At 39.3% G+C, this 19493-nt stretch overlaps 1 protein-coding gene and 2 long non-coding RNA genes across 3 annotated transcripts; 2 read left to right on the top strand and 1 right to left on the bottom strand.

Moving 5' to 3' along the window:
• Nucleotides 1-222: 222 nt before the first annotated feature.
• On the bottom strand, nt 223-1205 carry LOC107798194 (uncharacterized). The gene is made up of 2 exons (XR_001650846.2): nt 915-1205; nt 223-497 (listed from the first exon to the last, which is right to left on the bottom strand). It is a non-coding gene; the product is annotated as an uncharacterized LOC107798194 (long non-coding RNA).
• A 13982-nt stretch (nt 1206-15187) lies between these two features.
• On the top strand, nt 15188-16251 carry LOC142163209 (uncharacterized). Its single transcript, XM_075220470.1, has 3 exons — nt 15188-15539; nt 15627-15745; nt 15835-16251. The coding sequence occupies exons 1-3, from the start codon at nt 15188-15190 to the stop codon at nt 16249-16251; spliced, it is 888 nt and encodes a 295-aa protein (XP_075076571.1).
• Nucleotides 16252-17267: 1016 nt separating this feature from the next.
• LOC107798195 (uncharacterized) lies at nt 17268-19044 on the top strand. The gene is made up of 4 exons (XR_001650847.2): nt 17268-17350; nt 17442-17511; nt 17650-17760; nt 18577-19044. It is a non-coding gene; the product is annotated as an uncharacterized LOC107798195 (long non-coding RNA).
• Nucleotides 19045-19493: the final 449 nt, after the last annotated feature.

The raw sequence follows: 19493 nt of genomic DNA, 5'->3' as shown, positions 1-19493 counted from the left end.
CTCAATCTCAAAAATACCAAAAGATGTGACTAAAAGTAGGATTATGAGCCTCAGTTTACCTATTTATTCTGAGGAATAGGCTATTCTAGTGTCAAAAGAAGGAACTACGATAACAGTCATAAGCATCTTGTTCAAAAAAAAATTAAAAAAAAAAATAACTTCCAAAGACAACTTTCTGCACATTTCATGTTTGGGAATAGAATCACTAAGGAAAGCAAATACTAGAACCATAAATTAGGATAGGTTTTAATAAGGATCGACAATACAAATGCAAAGTTAATATCCCTAAATGGCCTTTACAATTCTTGATTCACCATAAAACAGTGCAGATAGAATGACCAAAGAGATGAACCTGAAAATTTCAAGTTTCTTCTTAGCCGCGAAGGATTAAGAGAGTCAGCTACAATACTTTGAGTCACAAAATCGAACGGGAAACAGCAACCAAAAGGCAAGAACGAGAACCACGAACTCGACCCCGTCGAACCTCGAATCGGCAACTGAAGACAGCAAACTCCCAAACGTCAAGTAAATGCCGTGAATTGAAACAGAAATCGAAAATGAAAGAAGAAAAAAAATGAAGAAACAAAGGTTTTTTTTTATTTTTCTGGTATTGAAACAGAATTCCGAGCAAGAAAGAAAACTGGATTTTTCTTCTTTTTTTATCTTTTTCTGGAATCAACAATAAGAAAAATGACGAGAGTAAAAAAATATCAAACTCCAAATACAAACTCCAATTTTTTTCTCCCCCTTTTCTGTCCCCTATATATAGGGATCCTAGAAGCTTCTTCTTGCTTCTTCTCCAAGAAATTCAAAAATTATCTCTCAAAATAACTTCCAAGAATACTGAAAAATCCCGAAAATCTTCATAAAACAAAAATCGAAAAAATGGAAGGCGTGGATCGGTTTTCACTCACATCCAACTGCTCCCATTTATCCGATATTTGTTCAAACAAACTAAAGCGCGTGAGGGAGAAGGCAGATTCGATTTGGGTGAAATCATTAGCGAATATCCTGAGTTTGTTATCATTGCTACGTGGAAGAAGGAGAAGAGAGGAGGGGGACCATGGGGTGACTAGTGGGTGAACTCGCCGGGTTTGGGCGAGTTCCGGCGAGTTTGGAGGCGGGCAGCGATGGGGGTTGCGGCTGGTCTTGAGATTAGGTTTAGGATTAGGATTTTTTTGGGAAATATTGGGTTTATATTTGGGGGTGTGGGGATTAATCATGGTCGTTGGATCAAAAGGGATGAATGACTGAGATTAAAAATTAAAAACGGGGCGGGTCGGTGGGTTTCGTGGGTCAGAAGATTGGGTTGGTTGGGTTGAAAGGGTTATGGGATTGGGCTGCCCAGATTTGGGCCTCTTTAACATCCGAATTGGGCCTATAATTTGGGACTTTAATCCTTTTAAATCTACCAATTAAGAAAACTTGAACATTTTCTTTACAAAAGGATTTAAAATTAATTATGATTAATTAAAGTAAAATATATCATACTATGAAACTATATTTTATATATTATATTTTTTATATAAATTATTATATTCAAAATAAAAGTGAAAATCATGGTAAAAATAAAAATATATGGCCATAAAAATAATAATAACCTAAACTAAATAGAATAAAATAAACATGAAACTATTTTTATATTTTTCAATTTTCTTGTGCTTTAAAAGTAGAATTAAATTTAATAATAAAGTAAAATCCTATAGAAATAAGTTCAAATAAATATCCTAAAAATACTAGGACTATTAGAGGTGATTCTAATGCGTGGGTCAAAAATTACATGTCTACAGCTGCCCCTCTTTGCGGGAAACACAAAGTATTTTCAGACAAAGAACAACAAGACATGTTTTTTGACCCGACCCTTATTTAGAGAGACAAAAACTAGAGAAAAGAGAATGTGACCGAGCCCTGATATCTGAGCTACCTACATATCCTTTGCTATAAAGGAATCAGGACACGTGTAGTTCGGAGTGAGAAGAGCGATGGAGTACCGAGGTGGAGAGTCGAGTGAAGTGTCGTCGAGGTTCCGGTCTGCGGTTTCTGCCATTATATCAAAAATAAAAGGGAAAAATTACAGCAAAAGTAAAAGAAAAATAAAAGATCCTATCTACTTCTTGTCTTGAATCTTCCGTGAATCTCTACTTGATCTTCAATATGCAACTGAAAAATGGACCCTGTTCTTCAGGCGGGCTCCTGATGCTTCTTGAATTTGCGAATTGAAGCAACTCTGAAATGAATTCCCTCGTTCTCCAGGTGGGCGCCTGCCAATAGCTTGACTTTGGTATAAAATGAGTTCCCTCATTCTCCAGGTGGGTGCCTGATTTCCAAAACTTGAATTGTATTCCCTCGTTATCCAAGTGGGCGCCTGATTACCAACAATTTGAATTGTATTCCCTCGTTATCCAGGTGGGTGTCTGATTTCCAAAATTTGAACTGTATTCCCTCGTTATCCAGGTGGACGCCTGATTGCTAAAACTTGAAACTGTATTCCCTCGTTATCCAAGTGGGCGCCTGATTACCAAAACTTGAAACTGTATTTCCTCGTTATCCAGGTGGGCGCCTGATTGCTAAAACTTGAAATTGTATTCCCTCGTTATCCAGGTGGGCGCCTGATTACCAAAACTTGAACTGTATTCCCTCGTTATCCAGGTGGGTGCCTGATTGCTAAAACTTGAAACTGTATTCTCTCGTTATCCAGGTGGGCGCCTGATTGCTAAAACTTGAAACTGTATTCCCTCGTTATCCAGGTGGGTGCCTGATTGCTACAAAATATTCAAAACAAAAGAAATTTTTCTGGCCCAGTTTGGGATCTGGGCATATTTGTGAGTGTTAATCGGATCATGTTATCTACATATCTCTAAGAATTTAAAAGCTAAATCCCATTATCCAGGAGGGCCCTGAAAACTTCGAATTAAATCTCATCTTAAGAGTGATAACTTTAAAGCTAAATTATATTTTCTAAAGGGAGAACTTACGCTAAAACTTAAAACTAAATCACATTATCCAGGAGAGTCCTGAAAACTTTAAATTAAATCTTATTATCCAGGAGGGTCCTGAAAGCTTTAAAACTAAATTCCATTATCCAGGAGGGTCCTGAAAATTTAAAAACTAAATTCCATTATCCAGGAGGGTCCTGAAAATTTTAAATTAAATCCCATTATCCAGGAGAGTCCTGAGAACTTTTAAAATTAAATCTCATTATCTAGGAGGGTCCTGAAAGCTTTTAAATTAAATCCCATTATCTAGGAGGGTCCTGAGAACTGAGAATGAACTTACCTGAGCCATGCTCTCATCTTGGAGGATTCTGAACAGAATTTCTTGCTCTCTGAACCATGCTTTTCCATGGGAGGTCCCTGTGGAATAAAAAAAAATCTTGCCCCTGTTTCAGAAAAATCTTGTTAGTTTGAAAACGTGGTGGTTAGTTTGTGGCATCATTGCTGAGCGTCTGCTTCCGCCACTGCCATGCTTCATTCTGAAGGGTCCTTCACTGCAACCAGCATAAAAGGAACTGTATAAAAGAAACAAGAACAAAATAAAACACTATTAAGAATAACGAAAAACGGGAAATTGCATTTCATTGAAAAATAAAAGGATAGAATGGTTTGAACATCAAAACAAGTAAAAACTAAAAATCTGGATTACAACCCTGGAATAACCCAGATAATAGAAAGGAAAACAAAGCAAACTACCAAAACTCCTTCCTAGTGTGGAGAGGAGTAGCTTCCCAATTGCTAAGCTTCACGTTTGGGCCAACGAGCTGCACATCTGCTTTACTAGAGCCTTCACCAACTTCTACCATATTGACCTCTTCGAACAGACTTTGGAACCTCTTGATCAGCTCTTCATCAACGTCGACCACAGGTTTGGGATTGAGGAAGTTGGAGGTTTTTTGGCCCCTGGCTTGACAAAAGACTTAGAGATGTGTGGGACGGGATTGGGGACCGACCATACCTTCTGTTTCAAATATTTAATCCTTTTCACGTCCTTCTATGTGGGCATGAATCCCAAACCAAACATACCTGGATTCCCACTAGGACGTAATGGATGCACAATACCCTGCAGAGATGAGCCCAAACCCTTGCCCGGCACAAAACCATTCTTCAACATTTCATTCGTAACCATGACGGACGTGGAGGATAGCTTAGGACCCGGAATGCATTTTCCTTCTGGAATTTTCTCAACAGACATTGTCTCGAAAGTCTGATAGACCCAAGGTCCCTTATCATCTTCAGCTTCGATGAACGGAACAATTGTATCATTACAAGCTGACAAGTCCTCATTACCGTGCACAACTATTTCCTGCCTGTCCCATTCAAACTTCACCATTTGGTGCAGAGAAGACGGGACTGCCTTAGCAGTATGTATCCAGGGCCTGCCCAACAACAGATTGTAGGAGACAACCACATCTAACACTTGGAATTCCATGGTAAACTCAACAGGCCCTATCGACAATTCGAGCATTATATCTCCAACAGAATCTTTACCTCCCCCATCAAAGCCTCGAACACATACACTGTTCAAGTGGATTCTTTCGGTGCCAATCTTCAGTTTTTGCAGAGTAGACAGGGGACAAATATTCGCACTAGAGCCATTATCAACCAAAACCCTTAAGACAACAGAATTTCCATACTTCACCGTGAGATAAAGAGCTCAGTTGTGTTATGTACCCTCCATAGGAAGTTCATCATCCGAGAAAGTGATCCTATTTGCTTTGAAGATCTTGCCAGCTATCTTTTACAAGTGGTTCACTGTGATCTTATCAGGAACATATGCCTCATTCAAAATCTTCATCAAGACCTTGCGATGTTCATCTGAATGTATCAACAAAGACAAAAGAAAAATCTGAGCTGGTGTTTTCCTTAATTGCTCCACAATGGAATAATCCTGCACTTTTATATTTTTTAGGAACTCCACAGCCTCTTCCTCGGTGACCGATTTCTTTACTGGCATTTGGCTATCCTTGAATGGCTTGGCTTTCCTCAATTCTTCTGGGTGAAACATCTCCCAGAACGAGTCAATCCTCTAGTTTCATTAACTTCTTCCTCTATTTCTTTTCCTTTGTATGTCACTATCACTTGTTTATAATTCCATGGAACAGCCTTGGCATCCACCACTAGCAGCTGGGTCACTGGTTTAATGATGATAGGGGTAATAGGAGCCCCCTTCACAACTATGACAGGCTTACTTGGATCTCTGGTACTACCACTTTTGAACTTTCCGGACTTGCCCCGTTATCTTTCGACAGCCCTTTCACGACCAACACTGGTGGTTTAGAATTGAGTGAGCTCGTCTTTTCTGTCACCCCTTCAACTATCAAGGGCGTTGCTTTGGTAGAGTCTGGATCTTTAACCAAATTGCTTTCACTGGCCTGAATCATCATAACAGACTTAGAAGACTTCTTGGGCTCCCCATCCTTGTGAACTATTTCAATCATATGTGTCTCTTCATGGGCTGGCAAAGGGTTTTGGTTGATGTTTGGTGCGTCTGGGCTTTGGACTACAATTTGGTTTGTATCAATGAGCTCCTGGATTGCCCATTTCAAATGCCAACACTTCTCTATGTCATGCCCTGGAGCATCAGAACAATTTGCACATCTTAGGGAATAATCGAGGTTCTTTGGAGGGGGATTTGGTATCTTTGACTCAATCGACCTTAAGACGTCCAACTGCCTTAACCTTTGAAACAGACTAGCATAGGATTCTTCAAGCGGGGTAAAAGTTTGTTTCCGCTGTTGCCTCTCTCTCCTATACTCTGGCCTTGATCGAAAATTTGAACCAATAGGGTTTTGATAGGCTTGTAGGGGTGGATAGGTATTTTGTGGAGCTGGGTAGATATTCTGCGGAGCTGGAGCACGCCATTGCGGGTAAGAAGGGGGTTGATCATATGATTGTGCATGGTGAACAAGGTATTGGGATGGCCTGGCTGAGTATTGGGGGTTTTGCGGGGAAAAGTAATGTTGAGGTGCATTATATGGAGCTTGGGCGTAGGTTTGAGGTCGGGGTCGAGGATGGGTGTATTGATGAGGTGAACCCCTCTGGCCATGCCATGATCCGGAGACAACCATAGCGATATCTTCCTTCTTCTTCTTGCCTAGCAAATTTCCGGTACCACTCTGGATTGCTTGGGTAGTTGCTTTTATAGCAGAATAGCTCATGATCTTACTCGACTTGAGCCCCTCTTCCACCATTTCTCCCATTTTCACCACATCATTGAAAGACTTACCAATGGATGAGATCAAGTGGCCATAGTAAGTGGGCTCCAGGGCTTGAAGAAAGTATTTAACCATCTCGTCTTCTTCCATCGGAGGATTGACTCGTGCAGCTTGCTCCCTCCATCGGAACCCATATTCTCTAAAGCTTTCGCTAGGTTTCTTTTCCACCTTGGTCAGAGATAGGCGGTCTGGAACAATGTCTATATTGTACTGAAAGTGTCGGGTGAAGGCCTGAGCCATATCATCCCAAGTGTACCACCTGCTAGCGTCCTGGCGGGTGTACCATTCTAAAGTTGTCCCACTAAGACTTTGGCTGAAGTATGCCATTAGTAATTCGTCTTTTCCCCCGGCGCCTCTCATTTTACCTCAATAACCTCTCAGATGAGCTACAGGATCCCCATATCCGTCATACAAGTCAAACTTGGGCATCTTGAACCTGGCAGGTAGTTGGATATCGGGGAACAAACACAAATCCTTATAGGCCACACTCACTTGGTTTCCCAACCCTTGCATATTTCTCAATGATTGCTCCAGACTCTGTACCTTCCTAAACATCTCTTCTTGCTTTGCGTTCTTGGGTGGTTTGTCAGTTTCAACATGAGGCTCAAATTGGGGAGTGTAAGAGTAAGGATCTGGGATTTTGAAGGTGGGCTCTGGTGCATAGTAGTGGGCATCTGTAACGGGGAATGAGGGCTCACTAGAGGATCGGTGGAGGGTAGCTTTTGGAGGGGGTACAAAAATAGGAGCATATGTCAGAACAGGGTACGAGGTTGTTTTGGCTGGTGGAGCATAAAAGTTTGGGCCGGAGTGCCGGGGTAGTTGTGGTAAAGGGTAAAGCCCGGTGCGTGTTGTGGGGAAAGATCAATGGTATTGGGTATCTGGGATTGAGAAAGTGGTGGAATGGAAGCAGGGTTTTATGTGTAGTTGGTAGGGAACGAGGGTGGAGGGTGTCCCTTAATCCAGGCTTGATACATTTCCGCCATCTGATGCTTCAACCTCCGGACCTCCTCTTGCAGTTCCGATTCTGACTCAACAATCTCTCTTGGCGGGTCTACAACTCCAGTGTCTGCTTCCTTGCTAGCCATGACTGTTTGACGCTTTGATCGGGTGTTGTATGGATGACTTGCCAGGATGCCAACAAACTAACCACCTTCCTGAAATTGAATAAAAATAACAGAGGACAACAACATAAAACCACCATGTTCGCGTTAGGGCATTTATCAAATAATAATATCACATTACGTGCAATGCACCTAGCAACAATTAACGGTTTTAAAATGGTTTTGAGGGTCGCAGGGTCATATGGCATCATCCCAATTTTCTCATTTCGATCCTTCCTTCTCTTTCTTTTCCAACACCTCTTATCACTCTTTTCTCTTTTCTTTCTTCTCTCTTTTTTTTGAACAAAACATGATTTGATCGAACCCGATGTAGGTTGACTACATATCATGTCCCTCATGAATCAGACCAAGCGTAGTTCTAGAAAAGTGATGGAAAATAAACTAAAAACAAAATCTTTTTGTTATTTTTCATTTAAAAACTTTTCGATATTAAAATACAATAGGAAGTGCGATAATGAAAGACCTGACAGACTCAACTACACTACGACAGACTTTGACACTACCTAAAGGACTCAGTACTTCTAGACAAGACACAAAAGTAAAAGACAACATAAGACAATCTCAAAACACCTAAATAGAATGACTCCTCAAGCTGCTCCTGAATTTGACGGTCCTGGCTGGGATGACCCTGGGCTGTCCGTCATGCTCAAACTCTATAACATGCCTCATAAAGAAATACTAATGCTGGGAATAAAGGCCCTGGCGTGTGCCCCCTCACCCTGAAGGCCAACCCTAAACAAATACTGGCCATGCTGCTCCACGTTTGCTGCCAATCCCGCTAACAGAGACTTTATCAACTCAAGCTTATCCCAGGGATCTTGGTCCGATGCCTCCTCAAATTCATTTGTCTGAACTGCCCGACCCCTAAGTTGTGCTAGCAATGGGGTGCTGACCCATGGTGAGATGGACTGTAACCAAATCAGGTACTCCTGAGTACACTCGAACCTGCCAACGTCCTTTACTAATGTATTTTTCTTCATCCTCTTTGCATTGTTCTAGTATTGCACGTACTTGATTTCGTTAGCCGCCTTTTTGCTAAAATTCATGATGTGCCTCTGAAGATTCAAAGTTGGAGGCTCCTCCTGTCTTCTGCCCAACTGTCGCATTACCCTAATGGGAGTGTACGGCCTGACACACTTGAGTCCTATCAGCATCAGGAAAGGATGCATGAGGCATCCTACCAAGATATCATCTAAAGGTAGCCAAAGGTAAGCCCACAAAACATTCCCTTTGTCCTCAAACCAAGGAACTCAATCCACACTGTGACCCCTACTGGGTATGTAAACTTAGGATATTTCATCCTATGCTCGATGCATACCACCCGATCCCTCAAGGCACGGTCGATGGGACAAAGTAAGGAAACGGTGTGCAAATGCTCCATCATCCACAATTGTAGCAAAAGGTTACTTCCCTCAAAATACCTAACACCTCCCCTAACCTCACGCAGGGCTCGGTACAACTCGGCTAAGATCATCAGCACAACGGTAACGGTTTTGCATTGCTTCTCATGAAATAGTGCCATTACCACTGACTACAGACGGGTGCTAATGTGCCTCTCATCTAATGGAAAAACCAATAATCCCAACAAGGCAAGGCTGAAAACTTTGAGGCAACGTCTTTTCCACTTTTCCTTGGTTGTGCAAAACTCATCCCAAAAGACGTCAAAACTATCCTGTGGTCCAAATATAGCAAACAAATAGTCCAAGAATATCCAGGACTGCTCGAGGCATTTTAAATGCTTGTTATCTTTCAGGCCCAGATCGCTGAGGAATCTTATCCTAGAGTGGTCTCGGGAAAGTATCATGTCCTTGCCTATATAGCTTAAACGAGTGAGACCAGACATTTCCGCCAAGGTAGGAGTCATCTCACACTCTCCAAATTTGAAAGTCAAATTTTGCGGATCCCAATAAGTCAGCATCACCTCCACTAAGTCTGGGCGAGGTGTGATATCAACAAGGGAAGTGAGGATGCCCAATTTCTGCATTAACTCATGTTGCTCTAACAATGAAAACATTTTCCATCACTTGATCAACTTCCTAGGAATCTTTACTACCATCAGCACTTTGGATCGAATCAGCTGGTCCATACCTGAATGAAGCGAACATGGTTAGCGACTCGTGACACTACGTGACACCACAACATTTCTTAGTGGACAAATGCAAGACACGATTTGGCTATATTTTGCAAAATGGCCTAAGTGGCTGAGAGTGACTATTAGTGCAAACTTGACAAAGTTGACCCCTAATGCATGAGAAATACTCCATTTAAAGCTTACATGACTCTAATATCCCGACAATCATGGTCTTAAAAAATCACTTTGCGGAAAAGGCCCATTTTGCAAAAATGGTCGATATGGCCAAATGTGGCTAGGGACGCAAACACGACATGGATGGACCTTAAAGTGATATGACACCGAGTTGTAAACTCAAGATCCTAAGACATGGGTAATTGAACCACTTTTGCGAAAATAACCCTATTTTGCAAGAATGGTCAATGTGGCCAAAAGTGGCTAGACATGCAGATTCGACAGGAATGAACCTTAGAATTGAGAGGACACTTTATTGTAGACTCAGGGCTCTAAGACAGTAGATAACAAACTACTTTGAAAATACTCCTATTTTTGCAAAAATGGCCGATGTGGCCAAATATAGCTATACATGCAAGATTTGGCTACGACCCCGAAAGCCAAGAACCTAGGACCTACTAGGAAGATCGGACCCTATGTGGGTTGCCTATGTATCCCACACCGGAAGACGAGAATTAGGTTTGCGTAGTTCGGGAAGATTGGACATGGAAGGAAGCCTTTAAAAAAATGCAACTAATTTGGAAAAACCATTTTTTTGTATTTTTGATGAAAATTGTAAAATATTTTTTGGATTTTTCTTTTTCTCCCTTTTTGAATTTTTGGGAAAATGATGGAAAATGTAAAATCTTTTTGGATTTTCTTTTTTCTCATTTTTTTGAATTTTTGGAAAATGATGGAAAATGTAAAATCTTTTTGGATTTTCTATTTTCAAATTTTATTTTATTTTGAATTTTTGGAAAATAATGGAAAAGTGTAAAATCTTTTTTGGATTTTTCATTTTTATTTTGATTTTTTGGAAAACTATGAAAAAAAAATGTGAGTGGGCCCTACTTTCTTCATTTTCACCTTTATTTCCCAAACATCGATCCGCCAAATGACTTTTTTACCCTAACATATGCAACATTTAGCACATAGGATGATTAAATGACATTCTGGGTCACGAGCCCATTTTGACAAAATTTGGACAAGCTTCCTACAAAGGGACACGGTACCTGGGACCGAGCCCTACTAGGTCTAAATGACATGATGCAAATAAAAATGACCTAAAGGCTGACCTAAGTTTGGGGTTCACTAACAAGGTAATTCGGGGGAGCGTATGGTCGATGGTGGCTACTCAAGCTTTCCACCCACTCCATGTGTCCGACGGCCCCCCTTCTAAATCAAGGGTGACTCAACAAAGAGTTCGTGCACGCGACGCGTGCTCCATGACTTGTTGCAGAAAGAATTGACCGGGTAATGCATATGATGACTGTTATAAAGCAGTAAACACATAAAGCAAAAACTGTAAACACATAAACAACTAGCAAATAACAAAATATAAAAACATAATAAAAATTAAGTAAAGCTAATGAAAAAGCATAAAAACCTAAACCAAATATTTTGAAACCCAACAAAATCAAGTACTAGCTCGAACCCACAAGTGTTCCCAGCGGAGTCGTCAGAGATGTCACACCCCTTTTTAACCAAACTCTACTTAATCCTCTTAAAATAATAAAAAGATTAGTAAAGCTCAAAAGGGTTTTTAATTAAAAAGTAACAAAATATTGTGTGTCCAAAAGGATTAACTCAGAGTCACCACCTGACATTGATTTCGGTGTGCCAGGTCACCGTTTTTTTTTAAAAAAATAATTTTTCCTTTAAAACACTTTGGACTCCAAAACTAAGTCCGCACCAGAGATTCGGGTAAGGGAGTTCATTTTACTCGGGGAGAAGGTGTTAGCCACTCCCCAAGTCCCGTAACTAGTACGATTGCGTACTCGATCAAGTTAGCTTTTAAGATATTCAAATTGAGGCAAAAACAAACACAGAAAAATAAACACACAAAAGGGCTTGAGGTCGTCCCCCTCCTAATAAAAGAAAAATAAATAAAAATAAAATACTAATATCGATCTCCAAGTACAAATACTTCGGGGCATACCCCGGAACAAAACATATATAAGTCCTTCGGGGTATTCCTGATAAATTTAACTAAGAGAACGACCTCTTGCCCCGAAAAAAGCTAAAACAAGAACATCCTAAAAGTTTGCCTCCCCAAATGTTGTCGGCCTAAGCATGCTCCTTGCGAATAATATAATAAAATGAAGTAAATGGAATAACTAGATAAAAGAAAATTCTAAATCATGCTCAGGTTTTGTTTTTAGCTTTTCACTTGATTCGGCCGAGCCCGATACCTAAAGCATAAAATAAATTAATTGCTAATGGGTTGGTCGCACCCCAAGTCCCACGACCCTTCATGATAAGCATAAATCGAGCCAAACAAACAACTAATAAGCTTCTAAACAATTGTTCATGGACAAATAAATTGTCGATACATCATGGTCGCAGTTAAGCTTAAGGCAACTCTCAACACATTGGCATCATAATAACACTCAATCGCATCTAAAAGAATTAAATACTCACGACTTAACATACAAACAACTGTAGAAGACCCAAATACACAAACTAATTTTCAAGCAAACTTCAGAAGCTTCAAACATAGCACGTTTCCCCTTTCTTTTCCTTTGTTAAAATAATAAACTTGATACATAATCTCAAACACTCCATAGGAATCTAACTAAAAGAAACTAAGTAGTCGATTTTTTTATAATAAAGAAAGTGAATAAAATCCTATAGTAAGGTTACTGAATTCTAGAAGTAGCACCATGATATTGAAAATAAATTATAACTGGCCAACCCTTTTTATATCACTTTAGTCCTCTGAAGCCTTATTTATTAGAAAATTAGTCATGGATTAAACCAAAAGGAATTCCAGGAAAACAACTCAATCTCAAAAATACCAAAAGATGTGACTAAAAGTAGGATTATGAGCCTCATTTTACCTATTTATTCTGAGGAATAGGCTATTCTAGTGTCAAAAGAAGGAACTACGATAACAGTCATAAGCATCTTGTTCAAAAAAAAAAACTCCAAAGACAACTTTCTGCACATTTCATGTTTGGGAACAGAATCACTAAGGAAAGCAAATACCAGAACCATAAATTAGGATATGTTTTAATAAGAATCGGCAACACAAATGCAAAGTTAATATCCCTAAATGGCCTTTTCAATGCTTGATTCACCATAAAACAGTGCAGATAGAATGAGCAAAGAGATGAACCCGAAAATTTCAAGTTTCTTCTTAGCCGCGAAGGATTAAGAGAGTCAGCTACAATACTTTGAGTCACAAAATCGAACGGGAAACAGTAACCAAAAGGCAAGAACTCGAACCACGAACTCGACCCCGGCGAACGTCGAATCGGCAACTGAAGACAGCAAACTCCCAAACCTCAAGTAAACGCCATGAGCTTGAAACCGAAATCAAAAATGAAAGAAGAAAAAAAAATGAAGAAACGAAGGTTTTTTTTTTATTTTTCTGGTATTGAAACAGAATTCCGAGCAAGAAAGAAAACTGGATTTTTCTTTTTTTTATCTTTTTCTGGAATCAACCATAAGAAAAATGAAGAGAGTAAAAAAATATCAAACTCCAAAGCCAAACCGCAAATTTTTTCTCCCCCTTTTCTGTCCAAAAATCCCCTATATATATAGGGATCCTAGAAGCTTCTTCTTGCTTCTTCTCCAAGAAATTCGAAACTTATCTCTCAAAATAACTTCCAAGAACACTGAAAAATCCCGAAAATCTTCATAAAACAAAAATCGGAAAAATGGAAGGCGTGGATCGGCTTTCACTCACATCTAACCGCTCCCATTTATCCGAGATTTGTTCAAACAAACTAAAGCGCGTGAGGGAGAAGGCGGATTCGATTTGGGTGAAATCATTAGCGAATATCCTGAATTTGTTATCATTGCTACGTGGAAGAAGGAGAAGAAAGGAGGGGGGACCATGGGGTGACCAGTGGGTGAACTCACCGGGTTTGGGCGAGTTCTGGCGAGTTTGGAGGCGGGCAGCGATGGGGGTTGCGGCTGGTCTTGAGATTAGGTTTAGGATTAGGGTTTTTTTGGGAAATATTGGGTTTATATTTGGGGATGTGGGGATTAATCATGGTCGTTGGATCAAAAGGGATGAATGGCTGAGATTAAAAATTAAAAACGGGGCGGGTCGGTGGGTTTCGTGGGTCAGGAGATTGGGTTGGTTGGGTTGAAAGGGTTATGGGATTGGGTTGCCCAGATTTGGGCCCCTTTAACATCCGAATTGGGCCTATAATTTGGGACTTTAACTCTTTTAAATCTACCAATTAAGAAAACTTAAACATTTTCTTTACAAACGGATTTAAAATTAATTATGATTAATAAAAGTAAAATATATCATACTATGAAACTATATTTTATATATTATTTTTTATATAAATTATTATATTCAAAATAAAAGTGAAAATCATGGTAAAAATAAAAATATATGGCCATAAAAATATTAATAACCTAAACTAAATAGAATAAAATAAAACATGAAACTATTTTTACATTTTTCAATTTTCTTGTGCTTTAAAAATAGAATTAAATTTAATAATTAAGTAAAATCCTATAGAAATAAGTTCAAATAAATATCCTAAAAATACTAGGACTATTATAGGTGATTCTAATGTGTGGGTCAAAAATTACATGTCTACTGGAGTTATAAATCACAAGCCGGTTTATTAGAGTCTCGTTAATCGGTACGGAGATGTCTGTACTTATCTACGAGAGGCTATGTAACTGTTAGGAAAATTCCACTTCATTTGATTTCCCTGTCGTGCGAGATCTTGACATCACAATTCTAAACTTATGTCTTCTATTCTCTCATAGATGGTGAGGACATGCGCTACACGAGATGATCAGGCACCCGCGCCCCCTACTGCAGTCTTCAGAGGCCAGGGTCGGGGTAAAGGCCGAGGACGCGCACGTGGTGCAGCCAGAGAACCTACGCGAGCTGCCACCAAGGTGCCGCCAACAGTTCCAACCGAAGTCCAGGCACCTGATACGCCTACTGCTACTATTACTCCAACACTTCAGGAGACTCTAGCACAGTTCATGAGCATGTACACCACTTTGGCTCAGGCATGGTTGCTTCCCCTTGGTGTAGCTATATCTTAGTCCGGGGGAGGAGCACAGACTCCCGCCGCCCGCACTCCTGAGCAGCGAGTGCATGTTGAGCAGTTCCCTAAGATTATTCCTGTACAGCCTGCAGTCCGAGATTAGCCCGAGGACAGGGCAGCGGCTTCCGAGGATGAGCAGATGAGGCTTAAGAGGTTCAAGAAGTACAAGCCTCATGTATTCAGTGGTCTAGCATCGGATGATGCTCTAGGATTTCTAGATGAGAGTTACTGTATTCTCCGTACCATGGGTATATCGGGATCGAGTGGGGTCTCCTTCACTACTTTCCAGCTTCGAGGAACTGCCTATGAGTGGTGGCACACCTATGGGTTAGACAGTTCAAATGAAGCTGCTTCATTGACTTGGACTAAGTTTTCAGATCTGTTCCTGACATAATAATTCCTAAAAATAACACCTAGTTAAAGAAAAGACCTAATTTTGGGAATTCTTTTGGAGTAATTCGTATGAGGCAAAAATCACGTGCTCCCAGGTGGTCCTTTAGTTAAAGTGCTTCGTTTGGTGGATGGGGAGCTAAGGCCACCAATGGGCTACTTGTACGAAGCAATTGATAGGACAAAGGAGGCTATTCAAGCCTCTTTTAGTGATCAAAAAAAATACAAAAGAGTCTTTGAGATCATAGATAAAAGGTGGGATAGTAAGCTTCATAGCCCTTTGCATGCTGGACTTGTTTTGAACCCGGAACTGTTTTATGACAATGAAGAGAGGATTCTAGGAGATGAACCTTTGTGGAATGGATACTATGAATGCATTGAGAAGTTGATACCTGAAGAATCCGTGCAAGATAAAATCACAGAGCAATTTAGTATTTATAGGAATGCCGAAAACCTTTTTGGAAAAAACATGGCCATTAGACAAAGAAAGACAAAGTCACCAGGTGAGCGAGTGCTTATATGTTGTTTTATAGTTAATAAGTTATTTCTTTATTAATATTATGTTTTGAAAATTTGTTCTACTTCTACAGTTGAATGGTGGAAGCAATTTGGTCATTCCACTCCAGATTTACAAAAGTTTGCCATCAAGGATCTAAGTCTAACATGTAGCTCATCCGGGTGTGAAAAGAATTGGAGCGTGTTTGAGCATGTAAGAACTAATAAGAAAGATTTAGTATATTGAGATAATTAAATTATATCTCAATTTTACTAATCTTACTAATTACTTATTACTTGCAGATTCATACCAAAAAGAAGAACAAACTAACCTTGAAGCGTCTCAATGATCTAGTCTTCATTAAGTACAATAGAACATTGAGGCGTCGTTACAACGCTCGCAATGTAATTGATCCAATTAGTTTGGACAACATCGATGATGCTAATGAATGGCTAACTGGAGTCTCGGAAGATCATGCAGATGAAGAAGTATTTAAGGATACTTCTGATATCATTTGGGGTGATGTTGCGGAGGCGCGTGGAATGGGGGAGAGGATTTATGGTTTGAGGGGGAGTACCTCAACTTCAAGTTCACAGAGGAAGGGAAAACAGGCAACTACTTTGTCCCTAATTGATGAAGAAGATGAAGTTGAAGAATATGACGAGCAATATAATAATGATAGTGGAATACAAGAATTTGACAATCTTGTAGAAGAATAGGATGCTCATTTGGTGCTTTAATTGGTGCTACTCTTGACAATCTTGTAGAAGAATATGATGCTCATTTTGTGCTTTAATTGATGCTACTCTTTAGTTTTTTAATTCAAGTATTGAACATTTGCTTACAATTACATGTGTTGTCTATGCCGTATTTATTTTAATTTTTTTTTTTAAAATTCCGCTTCACTTCAAAAAAGCGTGCGCTTCGCTTCTCGCTTCTCGCTTTTCGTGAAATGGGGGTTGTCACTTTTCCTCGCTTCACGCTATTTTTAACACTGCCAGACAGTGTTTGTATTTTACAAACTCGTTTTTTAATAAAATAGGGCTTGGGTTAATTTTAAACACAGAAGCGTACGCTTCTCTCGCTTCATCGCTTCTTGCTTTTTACAGAGAAGCGGTCGCTTTTTCGTACCAATGTCGCTTCAAAGAGCAGAAGCGCTGCCCTTCCCGCCTCGCTTCGCTTCTCGCTTAAAGTGATGAAGCGAGTGCTTTTTTAATCACTGCTCAAATCCAATAAAATATGCATCAATTAATATGGGTATCATGGTAAATTATGCCCTTCATTTATTATTTCTTAAGGGGTGTGAAAAGTCAAAACGTGCCAAGTAAAAGTGAACGGAAGGAGTATTTTGGACTGCGAATAGGGAGATTGTTTGTAGGTGGTGGGAGGTTGATTGGGACTTTATTGTCTTTGGCATTCTACAATAAATTGGTTTACCAACCATTCAAAGAACGTGCATATCATTTTTCGTTCAGAACACTTTTTTGGCTGGATTAAAGAATATATTGGGGAATCATGGTAGCCTCAAACCTGTTGGTTGGCTACCTGATAATCCACCTTGTTGTTGGGGGTTTGATTCCCCACCTTGTAACCTCCTTCCCCTCCGCTTATGTATGATAAAACAATTTTTTCTTTAAAAAGAATACATCAACTTGCAAAATTGAAGTACTAGGAATATTTTCTGCTTCAAAATTATACATGCTTAGTCTTAAAGATTCCGGGGGGGGGAGGGGGGGGGAAGGGTGCAGCTTAGGCATGGTATTATCGTGAATATTTTAAAACTTCAGAAGGACTATGAAGAAGTTGAAAATTTAGTGGGTAGGTTATGATACTTCATTAGCATGGAGATGCATATTTCAAAATTTGGATTTTTATCTGATGGTGGTTAACAACTCTGATTTGTACATAGGTGGAAAGGTGTGAACCGCTGGTGCAAACCCTTGGATTGGGTTAAAATTGAAAAGAAGCGTCAAGATAAGGTAAGATTCAGTAGGACATTAACATTTTTGCTTTTGGCTTGGGCTAACTGCTAAGACTTAAGAGCATGGTAAGAGTCTAGTATTATGACCTCCATCTTTTCAAATATAAACTTGTTGAGTGCTAAAAATCATATCCAGGAAAGAATGCTGGATGAGCACAAGAAGTTGGTTGAAGGAATATTAAAGTGCGACAAGAAGAGGCGAAAGAGGATTGAAGCAGCAGGAATTGACTATGAGTGCCCAGAAATTGTAAGAACATATAAGCTTCTTCCTATATTCTCAGTCTTACTTTCTGATGCTGCAATTACAGCCAGCTTGTTACTACTTGGAGTACGGAAACCCTTTTTATGTTTTGGTTAATCTAGTAGTTAACTAGATTTTGCACATATGATATTTTCTTTATAGCAACTTTTCCATGCTCGGCTAGTATCATACTGTTGAGCAGGCATTTGTTTTGTTGCGGCAAGAATGCTAATCACTTGGCTAAACACTCGAAAGAACTGGAATTAGGAAAGTGACCAATGCTTTCCACGAGGATAATGCAAGAGTTTTATAGGTTAGCTGAAACCATTGCACAGTCCATTAGGAAGTTAAATGCAAAGGGGTTATGGTATTTGCAAAGGAGCCACCAAAATTTACGAATTTAGAGAATCAGCAATCTATCACATATGTATGAGGTTTTCTGTATATTTTTTATTGTGCATGACTATTTGTTCTTTATGCTACATATTAAAAAGTACTCACTTTAATTGATTATTTGGTTGTTTTCACACATATTAAGGAGTCCACTTTACTATCTTTTTAATTTGTTTGTTGAAAATATAACAGATATTCCGAGACTCTTTACTCCAAGGACAACTTTGGAAAAAAGAAGTTAATTCCTTCTTGATATCTACATAAATCGAATATTGCATACCACAAAAAGAAGGCCCAAAAAATCAATTAAAGTAGATCGGAGAGAGTATAATCTGTTATGTTATGATGCACCCTCCAAAGAGTTAGACTTGATTAGATTAATCTTAGAAAAACATAAGTTAGAATTAATTTTGGCAATATCATTTGCAGGTGGGTTCAATTCAGGCTGCACCGAAGAAGATCAGATTCGATGCAGAATAGATCTATCCAGCAGAACTAAGGCAGCAAGTAGAGCAGTATATGCGTGGCAGTTTGCATCACGATTCACGGTCATGTAAGCTGTAAGGTCACGTGCCGTTGAGCCATGCTGGCTGATGGAAAGCCATCAATCCAAGTGTCTATTGGTTATAGCTTCTTTGTAACCACAGCTCAAACTATGAAGAATTCTGGAAATCCTAAGGGTGATAAGATGAATTTTTCTAGCTATCTAGTACCTTAATGCAAAGTGTTTAGGCTATGATGTGCCAGATTTGCAAGTTCTTTTGGTTATTTTGTTCTTTTCCCTGCTGAATGTACAGTTAATGATTTCCATAATTATCTAAAGACTATGAATCTACAGGTTTAATTAGTTCCCGTTGAACATCTTGGGGAAAAAATAGTTTTTGGGACCTCAATTTTTTGTGTGCTTGCAAACTGGTTGGTCTCTGGATGAGCGAACCAGCCCTGTTTGAAATGAATGAAAATCTACCCGTTAAGCAATTTGGGCTTATTGACAAATGGTACTGTATAGTTTGTAATTTTTATTGATGTAACATTACAATGGGAATCTTCATGAAAATATAATATGTTATTTTGCCAATGTTCAAGCTGGGTAGTTTAGCCTTCTGTTAAATTATAGGAGTATAGAATATTTTACTTAAAACTCTCACCAAAAAGGTGGCTTAAAACAAAAGGATAATTAGTAACAATACCGTAATTTATTGGTCGTTCTTTGAATACTTCGCAGACATTTATTAGTTTTTTTTATGAATAAGTTTCAGTTAAAGCAAAAAAACAACAGATTGGGAAAACGACCCAAACAGACAAAAAAAAAACAAAGAAACATACAGTCATTAACGTTCTCTTTT

This window comes from Nicotiana tabacum, chromosome 8 (assembly GCF_000715075.1).
Source record: "Nicotiana tabacum cultivar K326 chromosome 8, ASM71507v2, whole genome shotgun sequence".
Classification (NCBI taxonomy): Eukaryota; Viridiplantae; Streptophyta; class Magnoliopsida; order Solanales; family Solanaceae; genus Nicotiana; species Nicotiana tabacum.
Note: the sequence above shows the minus strand (reverse complement) of the source record. Positions and strands in the feature narration are given on the sequence as shown.